This window comes from Pseudorasbora parva, chromosome 17 (genome assembly GCF_024679245.1).
Source record: "Pseudorasbora parva isolate DD20220531a chromosome 17, ASM2467924v1, whole genome shotgun sequence".
Taxonomy (NCBI): Eukaryota; Metazoa; Chordata; class Actinopteri; order Cypriniformes; family Gobionidae; genus Pseudorasbora; species Pseudorasbora parva.
Window position 1 is genome coordinate 21,124,124 of NC_090188.1, and position 19,237 is coordinate 21,143,360.

General features: G+C 37.6%; 1 protein-coding gene across 3 annotated transcripts in view; it reads left to right on the forward strand.

The window, feature by feature from the left end:
- The window catches only part of cnnm2a (cyclin and CBS domain divalent metal cation transport mediator 2a), a 19,640-nt gene extending 1,013 nt beyond the window's left edge, over positions 1-18,627 (forward strand). Inside the window, exons 1-8 of one of the 3 annotated variants that reach the window (XM_067421074.1) lie at positions 1-632; positions 6,988-7,131; positions 8,034-8,171; positions 8,288-8,457; positions 9,465-9,558; positions 9,912-10,055; positions 11,337-11,515; positions 16,335-18,627. The exon at positions 1-632 is cut by the window's left edge and continues 1,013 nt beyond it. In XM_067421074.1, the coding sequence (XP_067277175.1) occupies positions 1-632; positions 6,988-7,131; positions 8,034-8,171; positions 8,288-8,457; positions 9,465-9,558; positions 9,912-10,055; positions 11,337-11,515; positions 16,335-16,532 (1,699 nt within the window). In that variant the 3' untranslated portion in view covers positions 16,533-18,627. The remainder of the gene's footprint in view (positions 633-6,987; positions 7,132-8,033; positions 8,172-8,287; positions 8,458-9,464; positions 9,559-9,911; positions 10,056-11,336; positions 11,516-16,334) is intronic. The other 2 variants (XM_067421075.1, XM_067421076.1) reach the window with 2 other exon arrangements.
- The last annotated feature ends 610 nt before the right edge of the window (positions 18,628-19,237 follow it).

Sequence of the window (19,237 nt, forward strand, 5' to 3'; positions counted from 1 at the left end):
GACCATACTGCTCGATGACATCGCAGGGTCGGGGCTGATCGCTGTGGTTGTGTCCACTATAGGAATCGTTATATTCGGAGAAATCGTGCCACAAGCCATCTGCTCCAGGCATGGGCTCGCCGTGGGCGCAAACACAATATTCCTGACTAAATTTTTCATGATCCTCACTTTCCCTGCGTCCTACCCCGTCAGTAAACTCCTGGACCACGTGCTGGGGCAGGAGATAGGCACTGTGTACAACAGGGAAAAGCTGTTGGAAATGCTCAGGGTGACCGATCCGTATAATGACCTGGTGAAAGAGGAGCTCAACATCATCCAGGGTGCTCTGGAGCTCAGGACTAAAACTGTGGAGGATGTCATGACACCTTTGCGAGACTGCTTCATGATTGCCGGTGATGCCATCCTGGACTTCAACACCATGTCTGAGATCATGGAGAGTGGCTACACGCGCATACCTGTATATGAGGGCGAGAGATGTCATATTGTGGACCTGCTGTTTGTCAAGGACCTGGCCTTTGTGGATCCAGATGACTGCACGCCGTTGAAAACCATCACCAAGTTCTACAGCCACCCTCTGCATTTTGTCTTCAATGACACAAAGCTGGATGCCATGCTTGAGGAGTTTAAAAAAGGTAAAGTATTTTAAAAAAGGTGAAAAATGCTACATCATTAATTATTAAATATTACAGCTTTATAATAATCAAATATACCAAGGAGTTTAAAAAGGTAAAGTTTAATACAGTTGCATTGTTTTAAAAAAACTGCACATTTTGTTATTAGTTGAATAATTCAGCTATATTATGATAAAAGTATGCTGGAGGAGTTTATAAAAGGTGCCTATATAATTTCAATGTTTTATTCTAAAGTTAGATTACAAGTTCTCTAACAGAGACTCTAGGAAATAGAAATCAAAACTGTGTGCTCATATGTGACAGTTGACAAAACTATGGAAAATTGAACCCTACTGTTAATTTATTGCTTTGTTTCCACTGATCAGTGTTTGTTAAGCCGTATATTTACATATCCTCATAAATGGCAAACTGTTCTATAGGGCAGTTTGATTGTGCGAGATGAACCTCTTTTCAACCTTTCAAAAATGGTATTAATTTTAATTAAAACATTTCAAAGTAAGGTTCATAGTATTCCTAACTAACAATTTTTTAACTAATTATGTGTCAAGCATTTTATAGTGTGGCAATGTTAAAGTTTTTAACTACTGCTCAAAAGTAACATACTCAAAACAGGAAGTGTTATATTTCATTGCTCAGCATCAGTAGGTGTGTTATTATTGATTGTAATGTAAAAAGTTACTTGAAGATGGTACCTTGTTAATAAGATGATCTGCTCTCTCTGAGGTGGAGTTAATTAAACTTCAGTCAGTGATGCAAACCTGTCTCTGACTGATATAACAATTGATCTCTGGTGGAGTTCATGAAAAGACTGTTATCTGATCATGCTTAAGCTTTCTTTTTACAACATCACAGTCATCCCATAAAGCTGTTTTACGATTGCTGTTCAGGGAATCATTCCTTCAACAGGAACTGAGAAATCGCTCTGGCTCGTGATGTTCACTTATTGCTCTGAGCAACCTGAAAATGATGTCTGAACCAGTGAATTATTTTCTGACTGAAATGCCAAACAGCAATATGAGTGGGTGAGGTTATGCTGTCATGCTCAGTACACTGTAAAAAATTATTTAGAAAAGAAGTTACCTGGTTGCCTTAATTTTGAGTTCATTGAAATTAAAATTTTGAGTTAATACAATGAACATTTTTTGAGATTCGACAACCTTTATTAAAATATTATTAAAAGATTTAGTAAGCATATTGGGTAATTGTGTGTGTTTTATTTCTGATGACACAGTGAAACATGCCAAATGAATATTTTCATGATTTATAAAAAAAATTTCCTTCATTGTAGCAACTCAAATTTTTAATTTCAATAAACTCAAAATTTTAAGGCAACCAGGTTACTTACTTTTTTAAGTTAAACCAACAAAAAACATTTTTTTTACAGTGTAGAAGAATGCAGCTGTGACATATGTATTTAAATGCATAAATTTATTTTTTTAGGCTAAAGTGTGCCTATTAAAGTAATAGTTCACCTTGAAATGAAAATAAAGTAATCTTTTACTCCATATAATGGGCGAGCAGTATTTTCGCAAAGCCTTATAGTATGCCTCCTAAGAACTCCATATATGGCGCACATCTCGCTGTATCATTATGTGATACTTTTGTATCTTTTTTGTAAAGTTATAATCTGGTCACCATTCACTGCCATTATATGGAGGAGTGCATGCAGGACGTTTTTCAAATTTTCTCCTTTTGAGGTCCGATAAGGGCATTAGAAAAACAGCAGGGTGAGTAAAATATGACTTTATTTTCATTTCAGGGTGAACTATTCCTTTAATAGGTTTAGTCAGTTGTTTCAATGTTAGTTGGATGGTGTAATTTTTAAACATGCTGTCACCCAGTTGTGGACACAGACCATAGTAGGACCGTGGCCTGACATTCCACAAATTGTGGCTGAACAGGAAATGGACTTAAAACAGATTTGGGCAACAATTGAGGTATGTGTAGTACAGTGTCGAGCTTGAGTCCATCAACAAAGCCTATCTTAGAAGCTCCCACATCTCCTGTGTAAAGGACTCCGTATCACCCACATAAGCCTTTCTCTCAATTTCTTTGTTGTGACTCGGCATACCTTTCAAACTGTGTTTACTCAACACAAAAGTAGTGATATGCTGTTATGGTGAAAGCATGTTGTCACCTGATGTGTCAAAGGGCAGGTGACCATTAAGCAGCTGTACTCTGATGCTCATATCTATATGTATTATTTACAGTACATCCCTATTTTTGGTTTCCACTTGGTCTTATGCATCTGTACTGTTTGTTAAATCATTATAATTCCCAGGCAAAGTGTATCTGGCTGTTGTAGCATTTTGTACTCCGATGCACTCGATTTAAAGTTGTTTGTTATGTAAACGGCTTTGATTGTGGGTTTTTCTTTTGTTTTTTTCTTTTGGCTTCTGTAGTCTTATAAAATGACTCTTCTCAGGAATGAGAGGTATTTGCGTTCAAAATGTTGTGGGGATGGAATGTGTAATCCAGTAAGCAGGGTCAGGAATTCACAGGGTTAATTGATGTTTATGTTGTTGACATGAATACAATGTGCATTTGACAGACTTAAACATAAATCGTGTTGTAAACAAGATAAAGCCACTAGTTTCCAGTAAAGGTTCTTGAGATTATCGAATTGTTGTTACAGTTACAACTGAGTAAAAAACCAATACAGGAAAATGTTCTGAATTGTATCAATATTTATTATATTATGAGTCTTATTTGATTATTTTAATAATATATTATACCATTCAAAAGTTAGGGGTCAGTAAGATAATATTAATAATGTTATTTTAAAGAAGTTAATAATTTTCTGCAAGGAAGGACCCATTAAGTTCAAATAAATGCTGTTCTATTTTGAACTTTATATTCATCAAAGAATCTTGAAAAAATATAGTTTCCACAAAAAATATAATGTTTTCAACATTGAAAATCATAATAAATGTTCATATTAATCAGCATATTAGAATGATTTCTGAAGGATCATGTTACACTGAATACTAGAATTAATTATTAAAAAATGTAAGCAATTTTTTGGGGAATTTTTAATTTAAATTAACTCTTTTCCTGCCAGTGTTTTTAAAAAAGTTGCCAGTCACTGCCAGGGTTTTTGACCATTTTCACAAAAATGTAATAGCCCACAGAATATTTCGTTTTATGAATATCTGAGCATGCAATATATCAAAAGAAAGAGTTGACCCTCTTCTTTTAAGCAAAAAATTAAATTTTTTAGCTTCATGCATTCTTTTTTTTATCAACACTTGATTATGGACAGTGGAAACCCAGAAAATTCCGTTTTTGGCCGGGAAGCGTTTTCTCACAAATAACAGAAAATTCTGTGTTTTGCTGGGAAAGGGATAAAGGTGCAATAGTTGATTCTTTGCTGGTTGAAAGTCTCCTTCATATCCTGATAGCAATTACTATGTTAAGTGTTCTAAATGTATTTTTATAAATATATGTCTGGAAGGCGTAGGACCATAAAATGTTCGTTCAATCATTGTATTCGGTCCAAATTAAATTATAGCATGTTCCCTGTCAGTCATTGTGTGTTTGCATACCACTGCGCAGCCTGTTCACACATACATCATACGTCATCAGCCTGTTCGCATACGCCATGCCTACAGAGCGAGTTTACATTTGTTATTGTGGTACTGTTACTCACTGTGATGTAAAGTTTACTCACCGGTGAATGATACATGATGTAATCTAATAACTTCTAGCTTCTGGTCTGTCCACTGATCCCCTGTCTGGGTCTGGGATCGTATGCTTTCAATGCTAGCAGGCTAAAGTTAGCATTTCTCAGATCACCTATTGCACCTTTTAAAGGGTTACTTCAGCAATTAGCATATGGCTTTGTATCAGTAGAAACCCTGGTAGGGCAGCGAAGCATTCTGGGAATTGTATCTTTCATCCCCATGAGACAAAAATACATTTTCTGTCTTTTCTCAGTCTAGAAGGCACCAAATTCAAAAATAATTTCACATTTCTACTACATTAATGACCCAGTTTAAATACAGATTCATCTTTCCAGAGCTGAAGTACCCCTTTAATGTTTGCATTTTACAAAAGCAACTACAAATCTCCTAATATAGAACAATTTAATAATGTTATTTTAGGTTGTAATGCTTAAATCCACCCTAAATCGTATTGACTTTCACCTATTTCAATCTGAATCTCAGGTAATTATCTCAGTTAAATTAGCATTTTTGGCTTCAAAACAAAAGTCTCCCTAGATATAGATGAAGGGATATTTATTTAAAGTGTTTAACATGTTTAGTCTGTCAGTAAGATAAATTATCTTGACATATGACTAAAATACTGAGGTCTGAGGAGATCCTTTGTAATTGAATAAGAAAATGTTGATCAGATTTTGTGTTTAAAAATAACTGCACGGACTGTTATACAAATTGTGATGCTGTGTGAGTCATAGGCCTGCCATTGGGGAGAAGCACTTGGGGTGAGTTTACTGCACTGAAATTTCCCTTTCCGGGACGAAATTTTATTAAGAATGATGTACGTCTTTTCCTTGGGAATCTACATTTTCAGTCATTGTACTGTTTAAAAATGACTATATATAAAAAAGGAACATTGCCCTTGATAAGTGCCTGTGATATTTGTAAGATGTTCCAGTGAAGCATCACAGACATGCCACCCACAGTCCCACCAGCTATTTATAGGGAAATTCCATTATGGAAAATATCTAAGGAAAAACCTCATTCCATAAATAAGGTGGGAATGTACGAAATGTGACTGTATGTGTTGTCTAGAAACCATGTGTTCATTTGGAGTCAAGTTCTGTTTATATGATCCAAAAGGTTTAAGCACTCCATCAAATAACATCACATCTTGTTTTTTTTTATTTTTTTATGTTTTATGATCGACAGCCATGTCTCAAGCTCCGAAAGGAAGTGTTCTATTCTCACATGAAAGAGGTCATATTCTTATGCCTTGGGAACTATGCTACAATTCTATGCAAATTGTATCAACATATTAGAATGATTTCTGTAGGATCATCACAGGTTATCACAGGAATAAATTACTAAAACAAAATCATTTTCAAATATATTCGTATAGAAAACAGTTATTTATTGCACAAAATATGACTGTTTACTGTATTTTTGATTAAATACATGTTGCCTTGGTGAGCAAAACAGACTTATTTCAAAAACATAATCAATCTTACTGACGCCAAACTTTTGTCATTTTGTCACATAATTGCACCAGTCAGACCTAATAAAAACTAGAAGGGTGAAAGAAGATTATGCTATGTGAATACACTTGAATACACTCAAAATGGTAAAAGTTAAAAAGTCAGACTTTCTGTTATTTGCTGTTAAAGCCTCTGTGACGCTGTGTGGGCATTTCTTGGAAACTCTAAACAATGGCTCCTCTTCTCCAGATTCTTTGGATGTAGGACCTACTGTAGAATTGTGTTTTCGGGTTTGGCTAAAACAGTACTGAACTTATGAAAGATCATTTGGTTCATGTGTTGAGGAGTGACTGTCTAAAACTCTCCTAAGATCAGATAGCTCATGGCTGAGGGACGTGGATGGCCTCTGAAAACCAACTCGGTTTAGACCGTAACAAAGAAGCAGTCAGTTTTTTTATTTACAAAATAATCTTATTATCATGCTAGTTTTAAATGCAAATAAGCCTATATTTCCTTAGGCTAGTGTTGGTGCTTACTAATTCCAACAGGCATGAAACAGGCCTTTGAACCAAGATCGGTCAGTCATTAACTCGGATCTCTACCACCCAGTAGTTTTTAAAGAAACCTCTTCTTTTTCTGTCTGTCAATTTTTTTTATTGTATTTGTTTTGTTTTGTTTTTGCTGGTATATATAGGGGTATTTATGGAAAAGTTTTATCCAGACACCCTACATAATGGATTGCTACACTGTCACGCCGGTGAGAGCATCGCCCAAGTGGAATGGAAACTTCATTTCAGATCTAATATTAGCTCTGGCTCTGGAAAATTCCTTTTAAATGATCACTAGCTGAGAAACAGGAAAAGAATTTTCTTTAACATTTTGGTTGACAGTGCTGGGCAGGAATTTTTTAAGCAGCTTATCGAGGAGGTCCTGGGAAAACAGATGTGGAACCATGAGAGATTGGTATGAAAACGCGACGGATCGTTGTCTGACTCTAAGAACCTCTTGCTTGAATAGTCACAATTGTCAAATAATAACTCTCTCATAGATTTTGGTAAGCTTGCATGACATATTTTAATCATAAACCAACAGAACTGAGATTCTATGGGTTTTAGTTCATTTATGTTTGCAGAGGGTTCAGAGGACCACCATGTTTGATACGATTGTAAAGAGAGATTCCTCATAACCTCAACTGTATTTTTGTTTTTGTCCTGGCAGGTAAATCCCATCTGGCCATTGTCCAAAGAGTGAATAATGAAGGAGAGGGTGACCCATTTTATGAAGTTCTGGGTATTGTCACGCTAGAGGACGTAATTGAGGAAATTATCAAATCTGAGATTCTTGATGAGACAGACTTGTACAGTGAGTAACATTTAAAAATCAAGCAAACACTTGTATTTATTTTATTTGTTTTATTCTATTTATTCAACCTACTGATCGATGACTGGACGCTCATAATTATTTCCCAAAACATATTTAAAGTGCAATGCATGCATACAATTCCTTGAATTCACCTAATCTTTGAGCATGTTTCTTTATTAATATTAATTTAGATTTTTTGTTTTTTTGTTTTGCTGATCATAAAGTCAAAAAATTTAGGGTCAAATGTCAAAAAAAATGTTAAAATGATCTAATATTTTAAGATATTTAATCACAAAGGAAGTTGTGACCTAATATTATGATTATTGAAAAAAAAAAAAAAGTTGATTTAAAAAAAATATATATATTAAAGGGTTTAGTTCACCCAAAAATTACAATTCTCTCAATAATTACTTACCCTCATGTCATTTGATACCCTTAAGACCTCCGTTCATCTTATGAATAAGCACATTGATTCATGATTCGGATCGCATGTCAAACTGCTGAAATCACGTGACACTGGCGAATCACGAATCAAATCATTTTTGGGTGAAAAATGTCCTTTAAGGTGACGTTTTCAATTAAATAACTTTTTGCTTTGATTTGCACCTCATGACACTTTTTTTTAGATTTGTTACATCGATCCTTTGCTTGAAAATAAAACACAATGCATTCAAAACCACATGAATCAACATCAATACAAACACTGTTTAAAGTAGATATCATTTATTATGATATGCATCAATGCATTACCCTATGCATATTATCATTACATCCGCATCCTGGGAATTGAAACCCAATAACTTTGGTGTTACTAGTACTATGTTCTACTTTTCTCATTTATTTAGATCTCACAACGCAGGTCAAAAGATCTAACCATGTTCTTCTTTTTTTCCCAATGACAGCTGACAACAAGACGAAAAAGAAGATAGCCCACAGGGAGAAGAAACAGGATTTCTCTGCTTTCAAACCCACAGATAACGAGTTGAGGGTTAAAATATCTCCGCAGCTTCTTTTGGCCACACTACGTTTCCTGGCAACTGGTACTGATGTCCAGCATGTAACTACATGTGTCTCTGCATTCGTAATAAAATAATAAGGACAAATACATCACAGACTCATAAAGCATTGTTAAACCCTGTCTTTTGTTCTCCCCCAGAGGTGGAGTCTTTTAGTACAGCTCAAATGTCAGAGAAAATCCTCCTGCGCTTGCTGAAACATCCTAACGTCATCCAGGAGCTCAAATATGATGACAAGAACAAGAAAATGTCAGAGCACTACCTCTTTCACCGCAACAAGCCTGTGGACTACTTCATCCTCATCTTGCAGGTCAGAACCCCCTCGGCTGTAGCTCAATGTTATGAGTTCTGATTGAGCGAAAGGTCGCAGCCTTTGCAAACCTTAACCTATGAACAAAGTCATGACCTTCACAGGATTGAAATCTTGAAGCTCTCAATCTATTGAGCTGCTCAGGAAAGGTTTGCAAAGAGTTGGACGCCTTCTAAAGGTCCCGATTTACTCACAGCAAAGTTATTTTTCAATCATCGCTTTGGGTTCTATTTGGGAAATACATGACTAGCGGAATACTGTTAGTGGACGGTCTCAACACCACCCACACTGTGAGCGATGAATATGTAAATATGTGCTGTGCGTTTTGCTTTCAATTTTTTTTTTTTTCACAACAAAGATGACAGCGGTGAGAAAGCAGTGCTAAAGAAAGCATCTGATCATAGCAATGTGGATATGTTTGCATGAGCGCTGAAATTTGGCACTCTTGTCACGACATGTCTATTTGTATAACACTATATACAATAGATTGTTTAAAAGCAAGCAGCTTTACAGTATTTAACTTTAAAAAAAAAAATGTTTTCAGTGTCAGTATTTCTTCATTTTCTACTATAAAGAGACTCCGGTGTAGTCATGGTTTTACTGCACATCTGACCTCGACGGAGCGAACAGAAGAAATAAACTGGAGAAGGTTTCCATGTCTAGCACCCGTAACTATTATGTAATTGCCACGGACTAACGGAAGTTTGAGGATGTTTACCAACCAGAGCGAACTTTGCTGAACTTTTCGAACTCCCGAAACAAACACCAAGCAAACTTCGATTTGGCCTGATTTTGTTCGAAATGACATCACACCAGTTCGATCCTATATTTCGTTTGATAACGGGGCTGAAGACTCCTCATTTTGACATTCTAGGCATTATCACACACATTCATAAGAATAAATCATCCAATACTTATTTGATTCAGTACTGAAAATTAAATCAAATAGTTTAAATCTATTTGCATTCAACCACTTTTCAAAAACCTGTATCTCTGTTGGCCCACAGGGGAAAGTGGAAGTTGAGGCTGGAAAGGAGGGGATGAAGTTTGAAGCTGGTGCCTTCTCGTATTATGGAGTGCTTTCTCTAACCTCCTCACCAGGTCTGAACAATGCATAGTCTCACTTATTGCACATGCCTCTCTAGATGTCAGGATTTTGATTAAAATGTATGGTATTTGGTCATAAAATGTTTTTACACACTTTTGTATGGCTGATATCTTCATTTCGTACAACTGTTTCTCCCAAATCATGCATGATTTTCTTTTTTATCAGATTTACTATTGGATTTCTTTGAGCATGAGGGAGACTGTCTTTAATCAATCACATTATGCAAATGCACAACTATGCAAATGATTCCTGGTTCGATTCTTGATGGGATTCTGTGTAAATCATGTTTTCCTTCCCATGATTTCCTTCTGTCTATTCCTACTCCTCTCTTTCTCTTGCTCTCCAGTTCCTCTCTCCTTGTCTCGAACCTTTGTGGTGAGCAGGGCAGAATCGCTGGCAGGATCTCCAGGTACCACACTCGTTTCTTCACCGTTTTCTTCACTCCTTCTTCTGAATAATCTTTTCACATCAGAATCTGAAAATGTGAATGGTGCGTCATGAGTTTTCTCTGTCCAAGGTCCTAATTTTCTTATACAGAAAAAAGTTAATGATAATGGGAGTCAATAAGCAAATGCATTTGTGTTTATGTGTATTTATACAAGCGTTCATCTTTTGATAATGTCTGTTCCATAGTTTTCAAATTTCTGTTGTTTTCTTTTTTTATTTATCCAAAAGATGGATGCATTTTTCAGCAAAATTGCAAATATCAAAATTATTTTACAAACGGTGATTTGTTCACTTTATCCATACACTACTATTCATAGTTTTAAAAGGAATTAATACTCGTCACTAAAAAAATTTTAAGCAGCTCAACTGTTTCTTAACATTGATAATAATAATAAATATTTCTTGAGCGCCAAATAAGTATTTTTGAAAGATCGTGTGACACTGAAGGTGTAATGGCTGCTGAAAATCAGCTTTGCCATCATAGGAATAATTTACATTTAAAAATATATTTAAATAGAAAAGTTATTTTAAATTGTAATAATATTTCATATTAATAATGTTTTACTGCATTTCTAATTAAATAAACGCAGCCTTTGTGAGGATAAGAGAGGATGAAACCTTTTTAAAACACAAAACTCTTGAATGGAAGTGTACATGCTATCTATTTATGTCATTTTATTCAGTAATTTTCATATGAAGCAAATCGGTTGTGTATATTTTTCTAAATTTGCTAAAATCTACACGGTTAGACATCTGACCCTGGGATTATATACATTCCAGTGTAATGACTGTTGTACTGCTTCCCCACAGACACCCTTTGAACTTTCTCTTTAAGAAGTGGAGAACCTAATCTTATTTTGATTAAAAACTCTTCATTACGTGTGAGTTAAGCAGATGTTCTAATCTTAATTATGTCACTTTCTGGCAAAGTTTAAAAATGTGCAAACATGCAGTGGATTATAACCATTGTTTTATCAGCAGAACAAAGGCTAGTGATAAAAGACAACTGGAAGCCACCGGCCTAATGGTTATTGTCCCTTATCGTATAGGTTACGTAAGCAAATCCTCACTGGGTTTCTAGCAGAGGAAGATCAAAGTCACATCAAATGAATGCTACATTGCAAATTTGGATCGTAAAATAAATGAAGCTCAACTTTTGTCTAAACGTACAAAAGCGTTCCAGAGCACCGTTCATGAGAAGAGAGGAGGCATCCAAAAGGAATGGAAAAATGAATGGAACATCAGACAAGCATCTTTTGTTTGGCTTGTTTACATCACAGCAACTGACCACTGACCTGCATGTCACCCTTTATTTGCTATACAGAAAATAAGTCACCTCCACGACCGTTCGGACTCAACCACTCAGACTCCCTGAACAGGAGTGACCGGATGGAGGCGGTCACTCCCACACTGGGCAGCAGCAACAACCAGCTCAACTCCTTCCTCCAGGTCTATGTGCCGGACTACTCCGTGAGAGCCGCCTCTGACCTGCTTTACATCAAGGTTTGAATGCTGCTGAGAATTTGTATTGCTCTTCAGAATCTGAACTTAAACTAGTTTATCTGGAATGCATAGAATTGCCTAAAGTTCCTTAAGCCTTCTAGAACCTCACCTGAAGTTTGTGACACTTCGTGCATCGTAAATTACTGTCTAACCACGGTCTTGTATTATTATGCCTAAAACTGACAGTTGTATTATATTTTTACATTTAGCAGAAGCATGTATCCAAAGCCAGGGATGTCATGCAGCTTGAACGTTAGTCCAGGGGTACTTTTGTTGTTTAGTGCAGAGGATTTTAAACTTTTTTTGAATCCAAGGACCCACAAATATGATGATCCCACTTAGATTACTATAATTATTTACAGTGAGGACAATGAATATTTAAATACCCTGCTATTTTGTAAGTTCACCCACTTAGAAATCATGGAGGGGTCTGAAATTGTCATCTTAGGTGCATGTCCACTGTGAGAGACAATCTAAAAAAAAATCCAGAAATCACAATGTATGATTTATTAACTATTTATTTGTATGACACAGCTGCTAATAAGTATTTGAACACCTGAGAAAATCAATGTTAATATTTGGTACAGTAGCCTTTGTTTGCAATTACAGAGGTCAAACGTTTCCTGTAGTTTTTCACCAGGTTTGCACACACTGCAGGAGGGATTTTGGCCCATTCCTCCACAAAGATCTTCTCTAGATCAGTCAGGTTTCTGGCCTGTCGCTGAGAAAAACGCTGTTTAAGGTCCCTTCAAAGATTCTCTTCTGGGTTTAGGTCTGGAGACTTGGCCACACCAGAACCTTGATATGCTTCTTACAGAGCCACTCCTTGGTTATCTTGGCTGTGTGCTTCGGGTCATTGTCATGTTGGAAGACCCAGCCTCTACCCATCTTCAATGCTCTAACTGAGAGAAGGGTTGTTCCCCAAAATCTACATGGCCCCGGTCATTCTTTCCTTAATACAGTGTAGTCGCCCTTTCCCATGTGCAGAAAAAAACCCCAAAGCATGATGCTATCACCCCCATGCTTCACAGTAGGGATGGTGTTCTTGGGATGGTACTCAATCTTCTTCCTCCAAATAATTTAATTATGACGATCTCAAACATGAATTATGACCAAAATGTTCTATTTTGGTCTCATCTGACCACATGACTTTCTCCCATGACTCCTCTGGATCATCCAAATGGTCATTGGCAAACTTAAGGCGGGCCTGGACATGTGCTGGTTTAAGCAGGGGAACCTTCTCGTGCCATGCATGATTTCAAACCAAGACGTCTTAGTGTATTACCAACAGTAACCTTGGAAACAGTGGTCCCAGCTCTTTTCAGGTCATTGACCAGCTCCTTCCGTGTAGTTCTGGGCTGATTTCTCACCTTTCTTAGGATCATTGAGACCCCACGAGGTGAGATCTTGCATGGAGCCCCAGTCCGAGGGAGATTGACAGTCATGTTTAGCTTCTTCCATTTTCTAATGATTGCTCCAACAGTGGACCTTTTTTTCACCAATCTTTCACCATCCTTGTGGAGGTGTACAATTTTTGTCTCTAGTGTCTTTGGACAGCTCTTTGGTCTTGGCCATGTTAATAGTTGGATTCAACTTTCAACTTTCAAACTTTATTGTCATATGTTCCATAGACAGCTGTCACGGAACAATGAAAATCTTATTCTGTGAATCCTCCCAGCAGCATTAAACATCAATTAAACAAATAACAAATAACATATATACATACAAGATACATACAACAACAATGTGTGTATGCACGTGTTCAGTGCAAAATTCGCAGTAGGTCGTCAGTAGTTATGTTATGTTGCGTGTTTCTATGTGTTTTTGTGTGTGTGTGTGTGTGTGTATGCATTTATGTGTGTGCAAGGTGGAATGTTTAATAACAAAATCAGCGAGTAGGCTGTAGTATAGGTGGAAGGGGCAGTGGGTGTGTGTCATTCACAAGCCTAATGGCCTGTGGATAAAAATTTTTGTTTTGTTGTTCTTGATTTCACACTTCTATAGCGTCTTCCTGATGGTAGAAGTGAGAAGACAGTAGCCACCCTCAGCATAACTTATTCAATGATGTTGCGGGCTTTTTTGTTGACCCTGGCATGGTAAATACTCTCCAGTGTTGATAGGGCTGTTCCTGTGAGTTTTTCAGCTGCCCTCACCACCTGTTGCAGAGCCTTGCGATCCCGTGCTGTGCAACTTCCAAACCAGACTGTGATAGAGCTGGTGAGGATGCTCTCAATTGTAGACCTGTAGAAGCTGCTGAGTATTTTTCCTGGCATGCCAAATTTCCTCAGCCTTCTTAAGAAATACAATCGCTGTCGTGATTTCCTTACCAGGTGTGTGATGTTATGAGTCCACGAGAGATCCTCAGATATGTGAACACCAAGAAATTTAAATGTGCTCACTTTCTCCACTACAGTCTCTCCAATATGCAATGGTAGGTGCTGGTGCCTCCTTCTCCGTGGGTCAACAATCATCTCCTTTGTTTTACCAATATTTAGGGAGAGATGGTTGTCCTGACACCACTTCACCAGGCCATCCACCGCCCTCCTGTATGCTGAATCATCACCTCCAGATATCAGTCCAATGACTGTAGTATCATCAGCGAACTTGATGATGCGGGTGTTAGTCTGGGAGGCAACGCAGTCATGGGTGTAAAGTGTGTAGAGCATGGGACTCAGTACGCAACCTTGTGGGGTCCCTGTGTTTACACTTATTGTCCTGGATGTGTGGTTGCCAATTCTGACAGACTGAGGTCTGCCTGTTAGAAAATTCAAGACCCAATTACAGAGGATGAGTGGCACACCAAGGGTGGAGAGCTTGTTGACCAGCTTAGATGGTATCACGGTGTTAAACGCTGAACTAAAATCAATGAACAAGAGTCGAACAAAGCTATCCCTACTCTCTAGGTGTGTAAGGGTTGTGTGTATTGTTGTACTAACAGTTGTTACTGATTGTTTGGGGTGGGCAGGTGTCTTTATGCTGCTAACAACCTCAAACAGGTGCATCTAATTTAGGATAATAAATGGAGTGGAGGTGGACATTTTAAAGGCAGACTAACAGGTCTTTGAGGGTCAGAATTCTAGCTGTTAGACAGGTGTTCAAATACTTATTTGCAGCTGTATCATACAAATAAATAGTTAAAAAATCATATATTGTGATTTCTGGATTGTGATATGAAGTGTGTAAAGTAATGTATTTTAGCAACTGTGTGAAAGTTAAAAGCACATAACTGGTACAATAGTGGTATAAACATACATATCTTTTGGTACAATATGCGTCACATGACTAAACGTATCATCATTTTCAAATCCCTTCGTCTTCACAGTCCACAATACAACACAAAGACGGCATTTTCAAATTTATCCACTTTGGAGAGCACTTTCAAAAACCTAAATTTCCCTTGCCTTAAAAAGCTGCCTCAGTGTGGACGGAAGGCCAAAACTGAGAGAAAAAGATGCGTTTGAATATGAAAACATATTAGTGTGGTCCGTCTGCCCATCGACATGCATGTTTGCTTTGCGGCCCCTTTAATACAGTTTAAAAAAAGACCAAAAATTCGATTTACATCAGAGTGGCAGCGGGTCCACGAATCTTTCTACAGTGTTGTTGGCTCTTGCCGGTGGCAGTGCTGGGAACAAGTGTCACAGCAGCTGCTGAGTGGACGCTCAGAGTAACTTCATAACATCATTTTCAACACACTCAAAAATGTATCTAATATGATAAACAGTGACCACTAATATGATAAACAATGGATCCACCACAAGCTCCGCACACACATACTTTGACATATGTTCGCTCCTACAAGTCTACACCCGCACCAGAAACCTTCGCTCCGAAATGTATTTGCAGTATTTTTTGTGCAAAGTCCATGTTTATGGATATAGCTAATTTAGATTGCGCTTTTGTTTCCGTTTGTGCAGTTCTTACAGCAATACACATCTATGCCACTTTTTTTTATTCTTGAAGTGAACTTTTTTGACCTGTATGTTATGTTGAATCACTGTTTTGCATTGCCGCCTTGAACATGAGAACGCGATGTGTCTTGTGCGTGGCATGTAGTGCTTCATCAATAGCCTATCATAGTAAACACAGTTGGCTATGTCTTCAACGAATATTCAATACTGTGCATTTGGTCTTAGTGACCGCAACAGCATAGCCTTTAGCCTACATCCTTTAGTCTATTATTAAAGCTAATCAAAGAAAAAAAGAAAGAAAAAAAATCACCCACTGACCTTGACTGAATAACTTTTGTAGCCTATCTAGTTTTAACATGCATGAATCTATATTTAGTTTATACAGTGAAGATTATGCAATGTCATTGTTTCTGTACCTGAATCACTGACCTGAAACTTCAAACACTTAATTATTAGCATTGTTACTACTTCATTGCTAACAATACATTTAAAACATTATTGAATACAAATGAAATATTAGGCTAGGCTTGTAGTTTTTGCTGTGGAATATCAGCTGGGAATTGTGGAACCCCCTAAAGTAGCCTTGACAGAAAAAAAGAAAAGAAAAGAGACCACATGTCCCAAGAAGCTGCGCCCAAACTTTTCCTTCATCAAACTCTACGCCTCTGTTTTAAATAGGCGCCCTCTAGCGGATGGAAAAGTTGCATAGTGCACCTTTAAGTTGGATCTGAAAAAAATTTATTCATTTGGCAAAAAGAAAATCACTTTAGTGCATTTTAAATCCACTTGGCTCTATTTAAAGAAAAAATACAACCACCTGTTAATAATTACAGTACTGCATCACATAATGTCCAAAGTAGATAGACAAAATAATTATAGCTCATTATTTCTTGTTCCCCCTCTGTCAGGTGACCCGGCAGCAATATCAGAATGCCCTGATGGCATCTCGCATGGACAAGACGCCTCAGTCCACGGACAGTGAGTTCACCAAGATCGAGTTGACCTTCACCGAGCATCAGGATGGACCACTGGACGAGTCTGCCACTCTTTTGACCACCAACTCACACAAACCCAACCACACTGCCCACAACGACGGGGCTATTTAATCACCCTCAGCGGAAAGAGATGGCGAGAGAGAGAGTGCTCGGATCCATTAGCCTCTCCCGAGAGGCCTTCTTGTACACTGGGCAGCTTCAATTTGACATAACGAGTCCTCTCATCACGGTCGATTTTAAAGGGGAACGTATGCAAAGACTACAATGTGAAGGGCCGCATATCCCACAATGCATGCACTAATGACCTTAACACCTTTTTTTAGGCAGCGGATCAGTCAGGGACCACAAAATCATTCTCGCTCGAGGACGAACACACTTGAAATACACGCTCACACACTTTCACTTAGAAGGAGCAAGGTGAAGACCCACACCACACCTCGACCAGACACGATACTAGAAGGGCAAAGAAATAAAGGTGCCTTTAGACAGCGCTCGGTTACTGTCAACAAAGGAGACCTGGAGGCCCCCGAGGGCCCGGGTGACACGGAGCTCTCCCAAATCTTCCATTCGACCCAGGAAGCCTGAGCAGATGCAACCACATGTGAGGTATCAGCGACTGGGGGCTTGGAAACACTCAAGGGAGATCCATAACACTCTTTCGAGAGACCAAGATACATCTCACCGTCAGAGCAGAACTGAGACGCCTCATGACCAAAGACATTTGGCAAGGACTGCAAAAACGGGCAGAATAACTTTGGGTCCTTCAAGACGGATTGTTACAAAACAGCAGCCTCTGATACGGCGGCATTTGCCTGGACTGTGCCAAATAACACCAATGATTTCAGTGATTTCTGCCCAGGCTAATCCACATCACGTGCAGATGTGCAACGTACAACATTCGCAGTACAAAGAAATCAGATGTGTTTACATATTGAGGGCCTCATAATATTATATTAATATATAATATTATGAGAGAGGGGGGAGAGAGAGAGAATTTTTTACGTCAATCCTGGTTGCGCTGAGGTACAGTCACCTATTTTAAGGTGAATAGAGTATACGTCTCATGACTGGTTCCATTTTTTTATGTACGTCGGACCACTCTTTATTAACGATACGTTTTTGATTTTTCAGTGCTTTTGTTGTAATCATGTAACTTCATTTTTAAAAGAAACATTTTGTACGTCACAACTACCTTTCTTCAGATAGCTGCATTTAGGACCTCAAAGAAACATGTAAAGGACTATTTCAGGAACTTACACTGTAACTTATATTATCTTCAGATTCCATACTTTCTCTTTTATCTTACTTTTATTGTTTTTAGACAAAAAGCTTGGACTTAATGCCATGGGATTGTAAAAAGAGGTACTTGTAATGATTTATCGATTTTAAAACAGATGAAAAAGGAAAATAATTCAGCATTATTGTATTTATTTTGGTTCTGTTATGACGAGATTACACTAACGCTCTTGATACAAAGGGGAACGATTCTCTGGCTGATGTTTTTATCCGCTGACTTTTTCTTTTTCTTTTTTTTGTGTGTATCAGAACCTCCTTCTGTCAGAAGCATAAAGCTGCTGGATATCAGGACATTCACGTCTTAAGTGTTTTTTATGTAGCAACCTCTCAATAGTGCAATAGTGCAACAGCTATGCAGGGACAATCATGACCAATTAATGAGCTTACAGATAGAACAAAATAACTGAAAGCAAACTAGCAGAATCTTAATAAGAGGCTGAGAGGTAGAATATGTTTGTTAGATTAACATAACTATTGTTAAGGGGCTTGAGATGTGAAATAGTGATTGTTGAGCACTAACAAAGGCTTCATTCCTGTTCTTCTGTTACATCGACCACTTAGTCCAGTTTTTTTCACGCTGTGTTAAAGAGGAACGTCCTTTCATTTCACTTAAAGCATTTGGTGATGTCCTACAGGTCAGATCAGTGTTTTCACGTTGGATCACCTGCCTTAGAAAAGAGGAAATGTCTTCAAAAATGTGGTGCTCTAACATGCGGTTTGAGTCTGTCATACACTGCTGCTATTTTCAATCTTGAATGTGTATAGAGATGCTGTACAGTCATAAATCAGAGAGTACTATTGTATGCTTAAATACTATAAAACAGACAATGCTATATCAGATTTAAATATACGTATTATATATATATAATGCAGATGGAAATTGCTATAATAAAACTATTTGACAACTTTATGCCTACGTGCCTGCATTTGTTTTTTTGTTTTTAAGATTTTTTTTTAAGGTAAGACAGAAGCGGATGTAATGGATTAATGCGTATAATATATACAGTCTTGTTCAAAATAATAGCAGTACAATGTGACTAACCAGAATAATCAAGGTTTTTCGTATATTTTTTTTTTATTGCTACGTGGCAAACAAGTTACCAGTAGGTTCAGTAGATTGTCAGAAAACAAACAAGACCCAGCATTCATGATATGCACGCTCTTAAGGCTGTGCAATTGGGCAATTAGTTGAATTAGCTGAAAGGGGTGTGTTCAAAAAAATAGCAGTGTGGCATTCAATCACTGAGGTCATCAATTTTGTGAAGAAACAGGTGTGAATCAGGTGGCCCCTATTTAAGGATGAAGCCAACACTTGTTGAACATGCATTTGAAAGCTGAGGAAAATGGGTCGTTCAAGACATTGTTCAGAAGAACAGCATACTTTGATTAAAAAGTTGATTAGAGAGGGGAAAACCTATAAAGAGGTGCAAAAAGTGATAGGCTGTTCAGCTAAAATGATCTCCAATGCCTTAAAATGGAGAGCAAAACCAGAGAGACGTGGAAGAAAACGGAAGACAACC